Below are 18,147 nucleotides of genomic sequence, written 5' to 3'. Positions count from 1 at the left end.
AAAGATCACAGAAGATGCACTACTTATACAAGTTCAAACAAGCTACTGGATGGTAAGGTGAAGAAGAGCATACAGATCAGCCACCACCAAATGTTTATTTCCAGTGGAAGAGGATGTAAGGAATGCATATGCTGGTTACTCAAGCAACAACACTCAAACTGTAATCTTCATCAGTTATACAACTTTCATCCCGGTTGGTTGGATGCTCAGCCCTCCACCAACCCCAGCTAGATCCAAACCTCAGTGAAGTCCATGGGAGTCTCTGACCAAACCAAGCTGCCAACTCGTATGCATACTCTATGCCAAAACACAGCCCAGGTACTGCCCAGAGCATTGCTGCATGCTCAGACGCTCAACGTTATTACACACGTGCCTAATAGCTTTGTTGGAAACTTATTAGGAGCAGAAAAGGTCCCCACAGCCTGTAATAGGCTGCATTTGTTAGTACTTTCTATTAAAAAAAAGTTGACGCTCCCCTGATTATAGTGCAGTTTCTACTTATAATTAGAAAAGCCACAATACTTCTCATACAAAATGTGAAAGCAAAGAACACAGGGTTTTTGCTGTTGTTGTGATTCACAGACCTATTTTCAAACACAAAGCAAGAAGTAAAAGACAGGACTTTAAATATCAAATTTCTAAGTTTTAACTAAGTTTTAGACTTAGTTTTTAAACTAAGTTTTTAACTAAGTTTTCTGTGAGCTCAGAGACCAAAACTCAGACTCTTACTGCTACCATGTAGATCAAAATACTTGTAATGAGATTCAAGATCTTTTCAAATAAAGTTCAAACTCCACTTGTACTCTAACAGTAAGAACTGGCTTTTCTTTCAAACCTCTTCACAAACCTGATGTCCAATAATGAGCTTTCAAAAAAAATGTCTAACAGTAAAATTCATTGTTCCCTTTATACTCTTCTCATTATCCTGGCCTCATGCTGTGCTTGCTCCTTTTAACGGATGGAGCATGTATTAGCTTGATTTCCTACCACACACCAGGTTTTCAGCTGAGCTTAGCAATACACGTCTCTAACTACTGATAAGATCTCTATTATTTTACTATTAAATGCATAAAGGCAGAGATTTTATTTTTGCCTTGCAACTGACAGATAGTAAGGTGCCTTACTTTCCCAACAAGGCATAAGTTCTGCATGCAGATGCAATTGATAAGAGGAATTCAAATCAAGGCCAAAACAGTTATCACAAAAGAAGTAAAGCTAATATATCCATTTGCATCCATCTGTAGAGGACCAAACAAAAAATAACTCAGGAAAGAAAGGCCTTGGAATACTACACTTGATGCGTAACAGAATAAATTTTTAATACTAGGTGTTAGTATTATCTCATTGTGATGAGAAAGTTAAAAGACATGTGTGTTCAAAGTGCTGCTTGCTGATAAAGAAACAAAAAAGAGGCAAAAAAAAAAAAAAAAGGTAAAATAAGTAAAAAATAAAAAATAAAAATGACTTCATTACTAAGCTTCTCACGGCATACTCATGAGACCCTGAACCTTCGAACAGAGAAAGCCAAACCTGAAGTCAGGTGCAGCAGCACAAAGGGAAGTGCGGATGGGAACTGGAAGCGGTGCTGACAACATTTAAGTGGCACCACCAGGTGACTCCAACCACAACCAACATGCCAGGGCAACATTACCGGATGCTTTGCCATTGGCAAACCTGTGCAGACACCAAGTGTTTCTCAGTTGGTGGACTGCTAATTTTTTTTTTTTCACTAACAGAAAATGCAATCACTTCTTAAATTTCTCAACTGGAAATTAGGGATAGTATTTACAAGCTCGTTTCTGCCTCAGTCAGCAAGTACCCTGCAGTGCCCTTGGCTGAAGGCCACCGCCAGAACTTGCCATCTACACAAACTCTGGAAAAAGTTGAAGTCTCGAGCATGAAAACCTGGCACACTCCTTTAAAGCTAAGGAACTCTTCCCCTCCAAGTCCACAGGACCAACAGCCAGCCTTTCTAGCAGCAGGTATGCCACACAGCAAATATCATATTCACCTAAATGAGAGTGTCAAGAAATTTTTACTGATTTTTCTCCTGTAGCTGCTGATGTATGCAAGGAACAACTTGCTCCTCTCGAGTGCAGAGAATGCTTCTGCTGGCTCCAGACACCAAGCTCCTTGCTGCAGCTCAGGGTAGGCACCTGCAGCAGAGGAAGACACTGGCCCAAACCTGCAATGAGTTTTCCAATCAATCCACCACTACAATTGCTTCACTTTGGCAATTTGCCTTCATGCAGTGATTGGTACAATGGATTAGCAAACAGATTAGGATCCGCACATACCACTGCTCAGCAGTAAATATGCAAGTAGCAATAGCCAACACACAAATTTACTTGCATTTAATTGGTATTTCTAAGCACCCAAGAGCCAAAAAGAATCAACACAATCTCTTCTAGAATTCCTCACCTACTGTCAGGACGAGTCTCAGCCTATCGACATCAATCGACCTCATTTTAAATGAGCAGAACATCCCCCACGGCATTTGCTTATTGAAATTAACTGCGGGGCAGGGGGTAGTGGGGAGTGAGTTTGGTTCATTTGCTGCAGTCATTTGTGAAGACAAAGCTGTAAGGTCTGACTATGAAACAAAGCACTGGAGTCAGCAGGACCTGAGGTTCTGCTTTACCACTGACTCACTGCATGACCTTGAAGTCCATCACCTCTTCATAAATCCATCAGCCCAGCCGCGAAACTGGGTGAAAGCAGGGCTTTGCTGCAAAACGCATGCCGTGTCTAGTTTGGCCTTTGTTAAATAAACATAACGCCCCCACAAAACCAAACTGAAGAGCTAAACAATGATTTTTTTTCTTCCTCTAAACAAAGCACTTTGTACTGTACTAGACTGGAGTCTTCTACCAAGTGGGAGGGAAAGAGATGTAAATATTTACCCACATACTGCAAAGAACTGTTACTCACTCTAGAGACATGTAAGCTGGTGGCTGTGTAATTCAAGAACAAGATGGGGATACTGGAGTGTCTCTGGCAGACAGAAATAACAAGCTCATCTCCTGAAAGCATGTGCTGCACTGAGAAGGCTAAACAAAAAACTCACATCAAGAGAACAGTTCCTGCCAGGCTGGAAATTAGCTTCAAACAAAACAAAGCTAGAAGTGCTCAAGGCTCAATTGTATCAGTAGATGACACTACTAGGTTAGCATCCAGACTTTTTTTCTGCTTTTCCATCATCTCACAAACTCTTCCAAAAGGCAAGTGTGTTTTGAACTGGTCAGCAAGCCTGGAATTTCAGAAGGTAGCTATTTCTCCTTCCGTATCTTACGCTTTATTGCCCCTAGTGCCTACCAAAAAGGAAATCTGATCCAAGGAACGCAGCACAAGAAGGGACACCTCAGTCAGGAGCTCGGTTGCTTTATCTGTGTTTTGTGCAAACAAAGGCTCACTCACTACTTGGCATCCCTTTACAGCTGAACTCCTGTAGAAGTAATGGGATGTTCCTGCATGTTAAGTCCAAATGAAAATCAAAAATGAATTTAAGACCTGCATCAAGCAAGGGAATGAGTTTGATTGCATTCTCTTTCACATGAGAAAGTCTCAACATTACCTCATGGGTATTAAGAGCTTAAGACTGCAACTTGAAGTGAAGAAAAAATCCGGAACCAAGTTCCAAAAGTAAAGTTAATTCATCTTCTGCTACAAAAATAAATCCATTTTCCATTCAGCAAATTCTCAAGAAAAGAAGTCTTTCTGGCCACTGTTTTCAGTTGATATCACTTCAAAGGTGAACTTGTTTTGCAACTGTAAGTGTGGTAATGTTTGCCCATAGCTCCCTAATCAGTTACCCATTGCTAGTCAACCATTTCTTTTCATTTTCATGCACAAATGGAGGAAGCATTGCTTGTAACTGCAACCCTGAACCACATCTGATAGGCTGCCTAATATTTACATAATGTCCACACTGTAACTGATAACTACATCACGTTGTGCATAGGTTAGAAGTCATGCAAAAATGCATGACTAAAGAACAGCTTCAGCAACTCAATGTTTGTGGTGTCTAAATCTTAGCCTACTTCAAGCTGCCTAATCTGCTCCGAGGACATCAGGTACAGGAAACAGTTTGTTCAGTTTGCAGAAAGTCAGTCACAGGGGTTTCATACTCAAACAGCACTGACTCAGAGTCAGTGCTGTTTGAATTGCAGGGCTTATCAATAACACAAGGCGAATACTGTTCTAACTCTCTGTTTTCTTTAGCTGAGGTCTGTGGCTTTATTTTAATCTAGCATTAGTGTAACATTTTGTCTGGAAAGTCAAGTCTTCACTCAGAAAACTTCTGTAGGCTACTACCCTGCTGCCTGGGATTTCTTCTGCAGAAATGGATGTGTATATGATGCAGAGTAGACATTTCAAATACAGTGTTTTTTTGATGTGGCAGACTTGTTGTACATGTGCACATCTGCATGCACACATGCACATTTCCCACCTCATCTACACAGAATATGTACACATCATTTAATACTTTGCCGAAGAGCTGCATCAACCTATCAGAGGCACTAAGATACCACATTGCATTGAGATAGCTCTGCTACTTTCTAAATGCATTTGAACACATCTGTTTCATATGTACACACTAGACATGCTTGGGACTAACAGATATCAGCAGCTGACTTGTAGTAATTGAATATGCACAGCAGTGTCTGGTCCAAACTGTTAACACCGAATCTGCACAGGAGTGTCTGGTCTGATCTGTTAACACTTGGATCTGGAATCTGAGACAAAAAATCACCCAGAGAAACCAGAAGGCGATATTAAAAAAAAAACTAGATTCACAGCAGCCCTACCCTTCTTTGCCTCTCTGCCTACTTTGCACTCTGCCCAAGCTGTGCTGGATGCTGCCCCTGCCTGTATCACATCTTTCCAGTCACATGAAAGCTCTGTGCAGCAGTCACGTTCTTCTTAGAAGGACATGCTCATATTCTTAACTTACCAAGTCTTTGTCATGCTTCTTTTGCTTTCCCAATCAGAGAAATACTGCTTCCCCACACACTTTTTTTTTTTTTCCCCCTTCTTTTCCCCAGAGGACATGTGAAAACCATTACCATATCTCAAATGCCTCACAGACCTTGAATTATCCTTGTCAGAACTTCATATTTCCTGGGCAAATCTTGTGGTGACAGATACCCTCTTTAATTGCATTTAAGCCAATAATGATGCAAAGATAATGCCAACAAAGTCTGGCCATCAGATTTCAATGTATATTAAATGCCTGCCTGAAAGCAGCATTAATAATGGAACATATTCTATTATTTACTTCTAATTAGAACTCCTTGCTGATGCTTGTGAAAAACGTACTTTCAAAAGAGAAGTAATCAGCAGTAAAAGATGCATCATTATTTTCATTACAGGCTTGTGGCATTTCTGGTTATTAACATTGCTAAATATTCCCTTCCCGAATCTGTTTTCAATAGCTTAAAATTCTGCTACGTTTGGAAAGCTTCTGATGAAGCACTCAATGTCAGGTACATAGCTTACTGATGATGCATATATTTTCAAATTAGCTTATTTTAAGTCTCTTTTCATAGGAAAGCCAGTATTTTTGTCTCACTCACCTACACTAATTCTAGTGATTCAATGTCTGAATGCTCTACCAGCCCATTCTTTGGAGAACGTATGTTTATTTTTGAAAGGGAGCAACTTCTTCAAGAGGCGAGATTTTTATCTTTCCTATAAAAGTCATCAGTTCAACAAAGTTATAAATCACTGAAGGAAAATCCCACAGTGAACATTCAGGAGAGCCTCAAATATTTGGCAGCTGAACACCTCGGGAAAGCCCATCTGCCCGTGGCGAGCTCCAGGTGCTGCTGAGCGAGATCTCCCTTTGCTTCCCCCTGCAGCTCTCTGCCCCAGCTATCAACATTCACTCACATCCAAGCATTTGAAAGGAGGATGGCAGGACCACCTCCCTTGTGCGCCTCATTAGCTGAAGAAGGTTAACTGAGGTTTTCCATTCTGTTAATGTTTGCTGGGTGCCTTTAACCACCACAGTCAGTCTGGGCCGGGTGCTGTAGCTCCTTGAGGAACACAGAGAAGCCCAAGCACATCTCCAGCACCTCCCCTGGGGTACACTCCTTTCTCCTCACCCATGTCTACCACAGCCACCTCCCTGCCTATGGGTTTTACTCTGCTTATTCTACCGTGCAAAAAGAGGCACCACACCATTCCCTGGCTCTCCAGTACCTAACTTCACAATGCAACACAAAGCTTTTCCCATATAATTTTTTTGCTAGTCCTTAGTTAAGACAGCTTGAATAGATAAACCTCCTTAAATCATTTCTTGGTTCCATCATGTTTATACTAAATAGGAACTTACATGCTTTACAAAATAAAGTGTGCTGTATGAGGGCAAGGCATGTGACCTATGATAACATTTCCCTTCTCCTCGTTTAGTGAACATAAAAGCACCACTATGAAAGAGCACTTAAAGTTCCTTTTGCAACTAAGAGTTTATTATCACATTGCAGAAATGCTTTAGGGGAAATCTTGCTCAGATGTCCTTCCCATTAGAAAGCTTGGTGCTTTCAAACAAAAAGTTGCTTTGAAATCTTCAAGAACACAAACATTCTGCAACTCCTAACTACAAAACAATACACTCCATATACTTTCATGCTCCTGAATTTGCTGCTAGCTGCCATGAAAACAGAGTTCTCCCACTATAGACATGGTCAAAACAGAATTTGAAGTTCTACAAGAAGTATTTCATCTTTCAAGTGGAGCGTATTTTGGGTTTTAGGCCTCAAAAGTGATCCAACATCAAAATTACAATGTGACTGCAGATTTAGTTTGTTTTAAAGTTAACTTGTGCAGAAAAGGATATCTGGAAATGAGGATACATTTTCCATATTTCTCCATAAAAAGGTAATGGTTATCACAACGTTTACTCAAGGGACCACAGGGGAAAGATCAAATGATGTTGTCCCCTACAAAACTGGCACCACAGCCTCCCACAAATGACCTGCAAGAGGACATTAGCTGCTTCCCTACCTCATTACCACTGCCTCATGGTACCTGCTGACTGGGATGACTGTGACCACCAATGCAGTACTCTGACCACCTGCCAGATGGTTACTGTTTCTTTTTCTTCCTCCTTGATTTGACTACTCACTTGATTTTGAAATAGCAACCCAAGATTTTCAAAGCTCCATAACACAAGTTTGTTTTTTTTTTTTCCCCTTAATTACACCCTTCACGATACTGAATTATGTCTTTTCACTGATGTTCTGCAGGCTGACAGCATAAAGAAGAAACTGGTGCTGCCCCAATGCTAACGCACAGTAGCTCCAAACACAAAGCATATACAGCACATACAAAGGACCCTTCAGCTCATACTTTCTTCTGGAGGCCAGTTATCAGAGAAACAAACACACTCAGCAGCACTTGATTTATTCTGCTCACAGGGTACCAGCTAATAGGTCTGTGATCCTGCTACACAGCAGTTTGCAGTGTCAGACAGCCACAGCTCACACTCGCAGACAGCGTTTGTTTCCTGGAGCACAGCCACCTGTCCCCAAGGGAGCAAAGTAGCATGAGCGCTTCTACATTTCCCAAAACTGTAGCTCCAAGTGGGACCAGCTCACGGATGGCTTTCAGTGCGCCCAAGGAGAATCTCTTTGCAGGACCATCACCATGTCTGAAAATAATTGCTCATGCACACTAGCATTTTCTCGCAAGCCCTCACTCAGTGAAATCCCTTTCAAAATTACACAGTCATTTCTTAGATTATTTTTTTTTTAATTTATTTTAAATAAAGTATTTGGACATTCTATGGAACTGATGATTTAACTCAACTCCTTATGACAGCAAGTTCACGGACAAGTTGATGGGAGCCTTCTCCAAGTCACAATCTCAGTGTTTGGTCACCACCATTTATCTGCACTGCAAGGTACCGAATCTCACCTGAACACAACTGAGCACTGCAGGCGGAAGTTATCCTTGTGTAACTTCACTTAACCCAAACCACGCATACCCTGAAGCACCAACAGCACTGAACAAGGAGACTGGCTCCACATCCAAGGGAATTCAGTAATAACAAAACAATCGAGGTGACAAGCTTACTCATCACAGCACTATGGATTTTTTGTTGTCGTTTTTTGGCACATGGCAGCCTGAACTCCTTTCTGTGTTTTGTGAACAGCTGAACTGTGTTCTCTTACAAAAGAAAGTAATATGGCAGCTTGTGTACATCTGCTTTAATCTTAAAACAAAAGCAGTTTTGCTATCTTTAGTATGAGCATAATAAAAGCACAAAAAAGCACAGATGGTTTGGATTTTCTCTCTGCAGAAAGCAAGAGAGAAGACTGACATCTTAACTGTTTACGTAGCCACAGCTGATGACGTGGCCACAGCAAGCGACGGGGACACAAGGCGCACCCCTTTGTCAGCAGCTCAGATATTAACTGCTCTCAGGCGGGTCTTATAAAAAAAAGCAGAAAGCAACTCTCTATGCAGAGATAAATGCTTTTGTTCATACAGGTTTAATTTACGTTGTTACTAAAACACTTAACAACAGCCACACTAATGCCAAACAAATTAATTTCAGTATAGTTAAAGCAAACAGTCCCATTATGTCTAGGAAACACGGAACAAAACCCTTGAAAACCCAGCATTAAAAGAGTTATTTATGGCCACTGCTTAGCCTTCCTGCCCCCATCATCTGTGCATTAAAAATCTCTAGGCTGTTCACTTTCAATCTCCCTGATTTCTGACAAAAAGTGGCTATGCACTGGTAGCTTGAATGTTAATTCTGCAGGAATAATACAATCAACTTGATCTAGCAGCCAATTTTTTATTTTTATTTTTGATTCATCCTTTATTTTAAAATATCTCACTTCAGGATTAAAACTTTCCCCTTCCTGGAATTAATCAAACTGATAGTGGTTTTGGCAGAAAGGCAAGCAACAGGAAAAAAGTAAGGACAGCACATGTGCAACACATCTTAGAAGACATTTTATAAACCTGCTCTGTATTTTTATGCAATAAATACACAGTAGTTCGACAAACACACAGAAAAAGACTCTTCCCTATTGCCCTTTAACAAATACTCAGAGAATAACAATCATATAAAAATATTTCTCTTGATATCAAGAAGATATAAAGGCAATCTGAATTGACTCCTGAATTCAGAAAAAAGTCTTCTACTAAAGATAATGTTTTTTGTTTTTTTTTTGAGTAGTGTGAATTGCCTTTTTAACATGTCAAGGTTAAAGCAAAGAGGCATTCCCCAATATTTTGGAAAATTTATGAAACCCAAACTAGTAATTTCTCCAATTAGCTGGTACTTAAAAAAAAAAGTAAGATGATGCATCAGGAAAAAAAATGTTCAATTTACAAGTGATTTAGTCTGAGTCAGTGATGAAATATTTTTAAGTAATGCTTCATGTTTTGAGGAAGCACTTCTATGAAGGAAAACATTCAGCTGCAAGGCCTACACCTGCACTGAGCCCCTGCTGGACATGGAGGGGCTTTGGTCATGGCCCACGATGTGCGGTGTAGGAGGAAGCCACGGACCCCAAGCTGCCCCACCTAGCAGCCTGATGGCCAGGCTGGGGACAGATGGACAGAGGGGGCCTCCCCGAGGCCATGCTGCCTGGCTCAGCCTCCCTGAGGCCTGGCAGCACCCAGCTTGCATCTGCCTCCAGCCATGTTTACACGTGTGTCAACAGATGCTTGCAGCAAGAAAGGCCGAACGCTGACGCCCTGCATGAAGATGTAAACACTTCTCCACAGAGGATAAACCCAGAGCACCAAGAGGCGCTCCGGCTGACTTCGGCTGCTCCCTAACCCCACATCACCACCACTCCTTCCACATTCCCATGCACACCCCTTAAAAAACAACAGTAACAACACCCCTCCTGCCCCAAAGTAGCCCAAGACAACAACATCCAGATAGCCAGAGTACCACACTTTTTATGTATACTAGAAATAATCGGGAGAATTACTGCAGCTAAGCCAAATATAACTAACTACAGGATAATATGCGCTTTATGATGTTTAGACAGATGGAATCCAATTTCCTGATACAAAGCTGCTGAATTTGGAATTCACCCCATACCCTGGAGGCAGGGGATCTGCTGTCCCAAACGTGCACAAACGACACAGTACCAGTAACCACAAATCTTTCTTAGTGCCATTGAATTAAAAAGCAGAAATGTATTCATAATTTTCCAGAAAGAGATTGATTTATTTAGCACTAAAACCAGCCAATACCAAAGTTCACTGCATGTATTTGTGTATTTTTCTTAAGACACTGTATATACAAAGAAAAGCACAAAGGACTTCTTTAAAATGCTCCCTTGTAAGGGTGTATTTCAAGGGTAATAGATATTGAATTCAGGAAAAAGTAAAAAGAACAACTCTGTTTGGAAATACTGTCAAATCTTCACATGGAAGAGCTAGAAGCAAGCACGACGTCTTTCAATGATAACTAAGAAAATCCTTGTCCAGAAGGATTTACTTCTCAGACGCCTGATCCCATGAACCTACACAGCCAAACACAGCGCTTACTGATAAACACTCCTACTGACTTCAGCAGCTTAAGCCAAGTAACTTCAGTGGAGTTATTCATGCCCTGTGAATATGAACGGAAGACTCTTGTTTAAAAGGACTACTCAGTCTCAAAAACCAGCTCAACGGTCCCAAATATGGGTGAGAAAGGACACAAGGCAAAGAAAAGAGTACTTATGAGAAGTGCTTAACCATTTGCCTGCAGGTTTGTGGGGTGTGTTTGTTGGTTTTGTTTTTTTTTTCTTTTATTTTTCTCCCCATAACTTTTTCTAAATATGAGAACAAATTCTACTGGAATAATCACTGGGTAACTTCAACAGAATCCTGTCATTAACTTAAGAAAACAAAGGAAAAGAACCCCAAAACCAAGTCTTTTGTTTTTTGTTTTTGTTTTTGTTTTTTTTAAAAAAAAAGCTCAATCAAATCTGAAAAGTAACTTTTCTGAATGGAAGTCATAATGAGAAACTCTTCAAGCCCTCAAACCAGAAGGGGAAAAAAAAGGTGACAGCCGCCATGGAAAACATACTTGAGTTGTGTTTAACAAGGAACACCTGTAGTCTCCCCATTCCTGCAATGCCGAAATGCCCCTGAAGAGCCGTATTAAGTTAAATACACAGGAAAAAATACTTTTGTTGCTGATCAAACCACTTACAGGTGCCTCTTATTTGAAGCAGAGGATACTGAGCAGTGCTGAGTTTGCTGACATAACACCGTTCCATGAAGGGCTTCATTGTAAAGGAAGTTCACAGAAAGCTGTTTTAACTGACAAAGTCTCTACTGGTGAAATCTGACATCTGTTTCTAAATAACCTACATTTTTAGGATATTACAGCCCAGCTGCTTCTATTTATAACACATTTAATTTAAAAGTTCCTCTCGGTCAACTAAGCAGGTATGCAATTAAGTATTCTTAAATTTCAATGTCAGACTACATAGATTGCAGCAATTGGTTGAACTTTTACTTCCCTTGTATGAATTTCTTCACAACAGATTTCCCCTACACACGTTGTGTCTTAAATTTATAGCTATAACATCTCCATTGAAGGGAATCAATGTTATTTAAAATGTGTGCCATTAGGTGCTGTTCTGAAAGTCCAAAAACTCACCATCATTGACACAGTGTTGCTAAGACAAACCACAATTACTACTTAAACAAAGGGAATTCTGACTATACATTTCTTTACACTTTTTGCCTATATGTTTTGATGTTGAAACAGAAGAAAAAATGGAGTCCTCATTAGGAGACCAGAAAGATATTATTGGAATTAATGCCACACAACTCAACAAAGCTCTGCTGATAGATATCGTACACCCCAAACTTTTTATATTTAATATCTATGCTTTCCTTGGGGACAGTTTCAAGTGCATCTGTACAAGTTAAGACAACAACACAGTCCTCCTTCATATAAGGGTAAACTAAATATTAGGATTTTATTTGAAATAAGGTAAAGTTCATGTTATTTGAAAACAAAAAAAAAAAAAAAAGGAGAAAAAAATTGAATGAGTTTTTCCCCTCAGAATCACTGGCACTCTACTGAACATGTGCAAGTAAGGCATTTCAAACAAAGCATACAGCGACAGCAGGGCTTTCAGCATTTTCTTTAACATTCACTTGAGTACTTTATAAGCTCACACAGCTTCATTAAAAATTTATAGAATATGGCAATGAGGAAATGTCTGCTGTACTGTGAATACATCCTTAAAAAATAACTTTTAAGCTTAAAAATAGAGATAAAAATACCCATGAAGATGAAAGAAGCTGCAATACCTGCAATGACATCTTTTTATATATATATATATATATATATATATATATGCACCACATACACAAGCAAGGAAAGTTTAGGGTGCCTTTTTTAAAAAAATAAAAAAATAAAAAATCTGAGTATTCATACATTGCACTGACATACTTCACACATTCACAGGCATGATGTTACCAAAACTTCAGGCACAGTCATTTACCACCTTTCTACACACACACACTAGTGGAACAAGAAAATAAAGAAAAAACGATGAACCCACTAAACGGCAAATTAATACAGTAGTCTTCTCTTCTGGAAAGCATCTGGGGGGTGCTTAGAAAGAGAAAAACATTCACACTGAATTGTCCACTCATCACACTGTCTTGACTCATTGCAGTCATCATTGTGAAAGCCAGCCTTCAGTAGATATGGCAGAGGCACTCCAGAGCCAGCTACTGGCCAATGTCATGGAAGAGAGGGATTTTACAGCTTTCACCTCCCACTCCAACATGTTGGGCCACAGAATTGAAACATAGCCTTGATCTACTTTTTCTCCTCCCTTTATTTAAGTAGGCTTTCATCTACCTCAGTGAAGTGCCACATTTTCCTTTCTTTCATAAAGGGATGAGACTGTTTCATAGCTATTTGCTGAAGGAAACCCCAAACCTCCAACCCAAAATTCCTTTTTTAGTATCACATCACATGTAGCAGATATTCCACTCAAGCCCATCAAATCACAGAGGATGACGGCAGCAGCAAACAGTATCACAACAGTCTTTAACAATGATTAACAAATGAACTGCTCAACTTCAACACACAGGTACCACTAGGATAATTAGTCTTGCTCAAGGAATAATTATATTAGCATGTGATTATCAAGAAGTGATCCAAAACCTGATATGCAACTTGTTTAACGCTGAACAGTATGGTGTAGTCTACACATGAATATTTGCATTCAGGAGCATTACTTACAACCAACACTCCTCCAGTTCACTACTGTATGCCACAGGTTTTTGTTGCAAATTTATTTCCACCATTTATAACAAAAAGCAGAAATTCAGAAGTAACGTATTCTGGTATGATGTCTTTCCACTGTTCTGCAAACTGATGCTGGCAAAGAGTTGAAACCCAAGTTTATACAAATAAGCTCAGAGCACAGATCTAGTAAACATGCTTTCCTAGTCCCACTGCCCAGCAAATCCCATCTTGAGAATTAATCCAAAAAAGAAAGGTGAGAACTGAAAATCCTAACAGAAGCTACTGAATTAGAGAAGATTAACTACAGTGCTGCGCTTTGATAAGGCCCCAACACTTTCATCAGTTTGTCATTAGACTTGAGTACAATTGCTTCTTGGAAGGGTCTGGGAATCAAGATGCTGGCTACCCTTCAAAAAATCATCATCACCCCACACTTCCTCAATCTCACCCCTCACTTGCCCTGCCTCCTTCTTTAAAATGAAGGATAGCATTGCAGGAGATCACAAAGCCATCAGAGGTCATCATCAGGTGTCACCTAAGATTCACGTCTCATGCCTGCTGCCTTCTGCAGCACACAGGTAACCCAGCAGCAAGGGCGGGATATTCCAAAGACACTTCAGAAAGCAGTGGGAGGAACAGTATTAATTGGCACTGATGTCAGCTGGCACATTTCCTGTAAATTCAGGGTGCACCCTTGAAAGCATAAGCCTTGAAAAGTATTAAAGTTAAAAATGCAGTGAATTGCTGATTTGCCCTTAGTTGGAGCACAGTTGGCTCAGACCCACTGGCAACATTAAGTGCCATGCACTGGTTCTGAGGTGTGCTCCTTATGTCTTTGGATGTTTCACAGCATAGCATGACACCTGCTCTTAAAACAAGCAGGACAAACTTTTTGCTTTTTCTCTTATGTTAATGCTGTAAACACCACTTTTCTAAGTAAATGGAATCAGTTAGTTTGTATTACGGTAGTGACTTGAGTCTTCTCCCAAATTACCTGAGTTTTCAGCCTGCATTCTGTACACCATGGAAAGGCAACAGTACACATAATGCATGTATACAAGGCAGCTAGCAAGCAGCTTGGCCACTCATAGATGCTGATATTAGCTCTGCCACGGCATGTTAGGGCACCAATGCAAGCCGTCACCTGCAGTTCCCATAGTACAAGGACTGTCATGTCGACATCATGAACCACTTCTAAAAGACAGGTTCTTCACAGTCAGGTGTCCATCTATAAAATTCTGTGAAAAACTATAGGTAGCACCTCTGAAACTTTTGTGTCACTCCAACTAGGGCTTATGTTTAAATGAGGTGCCTAGTGAAGATAGTGGCTTGGAGCATATGATACTGTAACAACATGCACAGCAAAACAAAATGTAACTACAATGCCTTAATATGGAAGATCCTTCTTTATTCACAAACAACAGAAGAAACAGTCTCAGCATCTGCACTTCATGGGGCCTCAAATTTCAGTAGAGCATGTTGAGGGTAAACTGTAAATATGCAACTTCCCAAACCTGAGCAAACAAATGCACAACTTAACATGCATCACACTGAGAACACACCAACACACACAAAGGCACCTTCTTGTCCTGGAAGGAGGCTTTGCATCTAGCAGTAGTTTCTTTGTGGACATCTTCCCCTGTATTGTATGTCTCTGGGTCACCAATCCAAGACACCTAGTAACCTGGAGTGTGTTATACTGGTCCTTCAGCTTTCTACAACCTGGCTATCACCGCTTGTCTACCACCTTCTTTCATGAAGGAAAGACAATCTGAATCCAACACAGCCTAGTATTGCTACCAGTTAGGCAGCTCTGCGTGCCTCTATCAACAAGCATCTTCTGTTCAGTTCATCTTGTTTGAGGAGGTCCTCCTGCCTCAGTTGAGACCAGCCTCAAGACATTTTGTGTGACTAACAATCCCATTTTCTGCACTCCCTCTATTTAACCTATATCTTGCCCATCAAAAAACACCGATTCTGTCTAGTTCCTTTCCTGTCTGCAAAAAGGCATGTGAGAAAAGTAGGGGTTCTCTGGTTCTGAATGAAATGCTTTTCTGTCTTTGTCACTCAGAAAAACATTAAGTGAAGGCAGCAAGAAAAGGTAGCATGTTTTCCATACTATCAAACTTTCCTCTGCCTTGTTCATTACCTGAAGCTACCTCCATCTGGTACAAATAACTAAGAAAAAAGGAAGCAAAACTGAGGAGGGAGCACCCTCCAAAAGTCAAAGACAGCGTTCTGACTCTGATATCTGCACCAGTGTAACTGTTTGTATCTGAGTCTTAATCTAAAATGTGAATTCCACTGTACTTTCTTCAAGGAAGCTGCAAGAATGGAGGTCTGGATAAACTGTGGCCTGATAAAGAGCAGAATAAACAGATAAATGAAAAGTGAGTGAGAAAGCAGAGCATTGCCATGCTGTCAGCAACTGGCAGGGCTTGTTCTGCCTTCTTCTGGCCAAAGAGAAAAGAAAAAAAAAGGGGGAGAGGAAGGAGAGAACAGAAGTTGCCCACCAGCCTCCTTCCCCAGCTGGCAGCCAGTGGTATGCTACCACAGCAGACCACACGCTGCTTGCAACAGCCCAGGTAACCTAAGCAAGCAGGACGGAGCCTCTGGGATGTAAGTAACTTCCTGGACATGGCTCTCAGACCTTCAGCTCTGTCAGACACGGCTGTAGCAGCTGACCAGCTGTCCATATGCAATGGACAACACGACTGAAACCAAAGTTCCACATTCAAGTCATATAAAATGCATGCTTCTATTCATGCGCCTTAGACTTTTACATTCTCCTGTCCTCCCTGTTAGGCAGAATTGTTTCTTTTCCACAGAGTGGTAGAAAGGAGAATGTAAATAGGAGCCAATGCACGTACCTGGCCATAGTCTGTCCTGAACACGACAACTCCTTCCGCACAGGAATGAACAGTACTTGGATAATGCTGATTATTTTCTCGTAACCAGACACGAGACCCCTAGAATAAAAAAAATAGAGTTATAGATGGCATAACTGAAAACTCAAGAAAATAAAAGGAAAGCAAGCTAGCTGCAAGCAAGCTCACTTGCAAAATAAGTAAGTGAGAAATAAAATAATCTTTCAGCAAGTAGTTGTCATCTTCTGCCATAAGTAAAGTACGCAAACACAGGAGTAGTTTTGGTTTGTTTTTAATAGAAGTGCCTAAATGCCAGCATGAACAGCTGGGGCTAATTCACTGAGTCATGTGCCTCATGTTAGCACACACAAAATTACAAAGCAGTGTTTAAATTTACACACCATTTTGGCTCCTCAAAGCCAACAGGCTCACTACCTTTTTATTTTCAACCCATTAGGATCACAGCACTTCTCCCCTACCAACTTTCACCTGTTTTCTAACCCCCCTTGCCCTTTATCTTGTCTTGTTCTCCTGGCTGCAGAAGAACTCCGATTTTTAAAATCTGCCAGCAAGAAAAGTGAGAAAGAAATAGCATTTGTTGTTTAGAGCCAAAGAGGCAACAGAAACACCATCAGCTAAACACCTAAGTCAATCTAGTGAAAGAGGGTAGGTGCAGACTTAGTTTTTTATTTGGCTGTCTGTGGCCCTCAGAGGTAGACCCATCCAGCACAGAGGAAAAGAAACAGCCAGCACCGAGTGCACATGAGGCAGATGGGCAGGGTAATCACACCTGCCTGAACTGCTCTGAGCAGGAGAAGCCTTCAGGCAGCATGAAGATATTCAGCAGCAGCACCCCAGTGGTCTGAACCTCAAACACAAACTATAGTCCTTTTTCTATACAGGGACAGCAGGTTCCATATCAGAATTACAGTATTTTAGGCCTATTTAGAGAACAGAGGCTTTTGTGTCGTGTCGCCCCTCCATCAGAACAGGCAAATCCTTTCCAGAAGGAAAGGTAAAGGCATGATAGGAAGGGGCTGGGATATACTCTGATAAGCCAAAGATTGTGACTTTGGCTGTATAATCCCTGAAAAATAAATAAATAAATAAATAAATAAAATTAATTGTTTTATTTTGAATTAAACAATTCAAAAGATTCAAATTAATCTTGCATGCCAGCATTCAAAGATCATCCTTGTCTGAATTTGTACACACAGAAAAAAGACTCGAGGCTTTAAAAAGTTGGTTTGGGTACAGGTTCTTGATGAACAACCACAACAAATACAGTTTATTCCTGTTATGTCCTTAAAGAGAGTGGCTCACATGTACTGCAGAAGCTTAGCCACATTACAAGTTTCATACATTTAAAATAATGTTGAATAAACACCATCGTTGTTCCTATGTTGGGAGAACAGCAGCACTGAGAAACAAAGTGAAGATTACAGAAAGCTACCTTTTGCTACTTGGTTTCTCTGAATGGCATGAGCTCAGCCATATACAGGGGATCACACACAAGAGCATCCCTGATTTTTGCCCCCGTTCCATCTTTTAGCAAATTGCATTCCTTTTTAAATACCTGCAGAGCTCTTTGTCACTTTATGTCTAAAACCTTGAGCCAGATGGTTTCCAGGTTTATACCAAGTCCAAGGCAGATCAAACATGGGGTATGTCGACTCGAGAGCATGGGGTCAGCACAGAGCAGGGAAACGCGCGTGGTGCCAAAGAGAAAGCAGAGCACCAGCAACCACAGCAAGAGAGGGGGAGAAACAGGGGGCTCCCTGAGAGTGGTCAAAGTGAGAGGGGACTTGAAAATGTAATTCAAAACCCAGTGATAGCACCCACTTGCTTGGGTCTGCACACAGGAACCCAAGAGCCAGCAGGCGCTCTGCATGGCAGGAGGTGTTACTCTCAGGCTTCCCAGGCTCCTCACCAGCAAAAGCTGATAAAGCCTCACTTCAGCCCCATAGCAAATAACCACAGTCGAGCTCACGAATCACAACAGGTTGGATGACATGCTGAAGTCACCCTAGCTGG

The 18,147-nt window shown here is 40.9% G+C and overlaps 1 protein-coding gene across 1 annotated transcript in view; it reads right to left on the bottom strand.

Moving 5' to 3' along the window:
* Window positions 1–18,147, bottom strand: part of MYO10 (myosin X) — a 163,704-nt gene that overhangs the window by 116,077 nt on the left and 29,480 nt on the right. Inside the window, exon 2 of the mRNA XM_038173950.2 lies at window positions 16,117–16,215. Within this exon, the coding sequence (XP_038029878.2) occupies window positions 16,117–16,215 (99 nt within the window). The remainder of the gene's footprint in view (window positions 1–16,116; window positions 16,216–18,147) is intronic.

The sequence above is a fragment of the Anas platyrhynchos genome, chromosome 2 (genome assembly GCF_047663525.1).
Source record: "Anas platyrhynchos isolate ZD024472 breed Pekin duck chromosome 2, IASCAAS_PekinDuck_T2T, whole genome shotgun sequence".
Lineage (NCBI taxonomy): Eukaryota > Metazoa > Chordata > Aves > Anseriformes > Anatidae > Anas > Anas platyrhynchos.
This window is presented reverse-complemented; position numbering and strand designations above follow the sequence as displayed.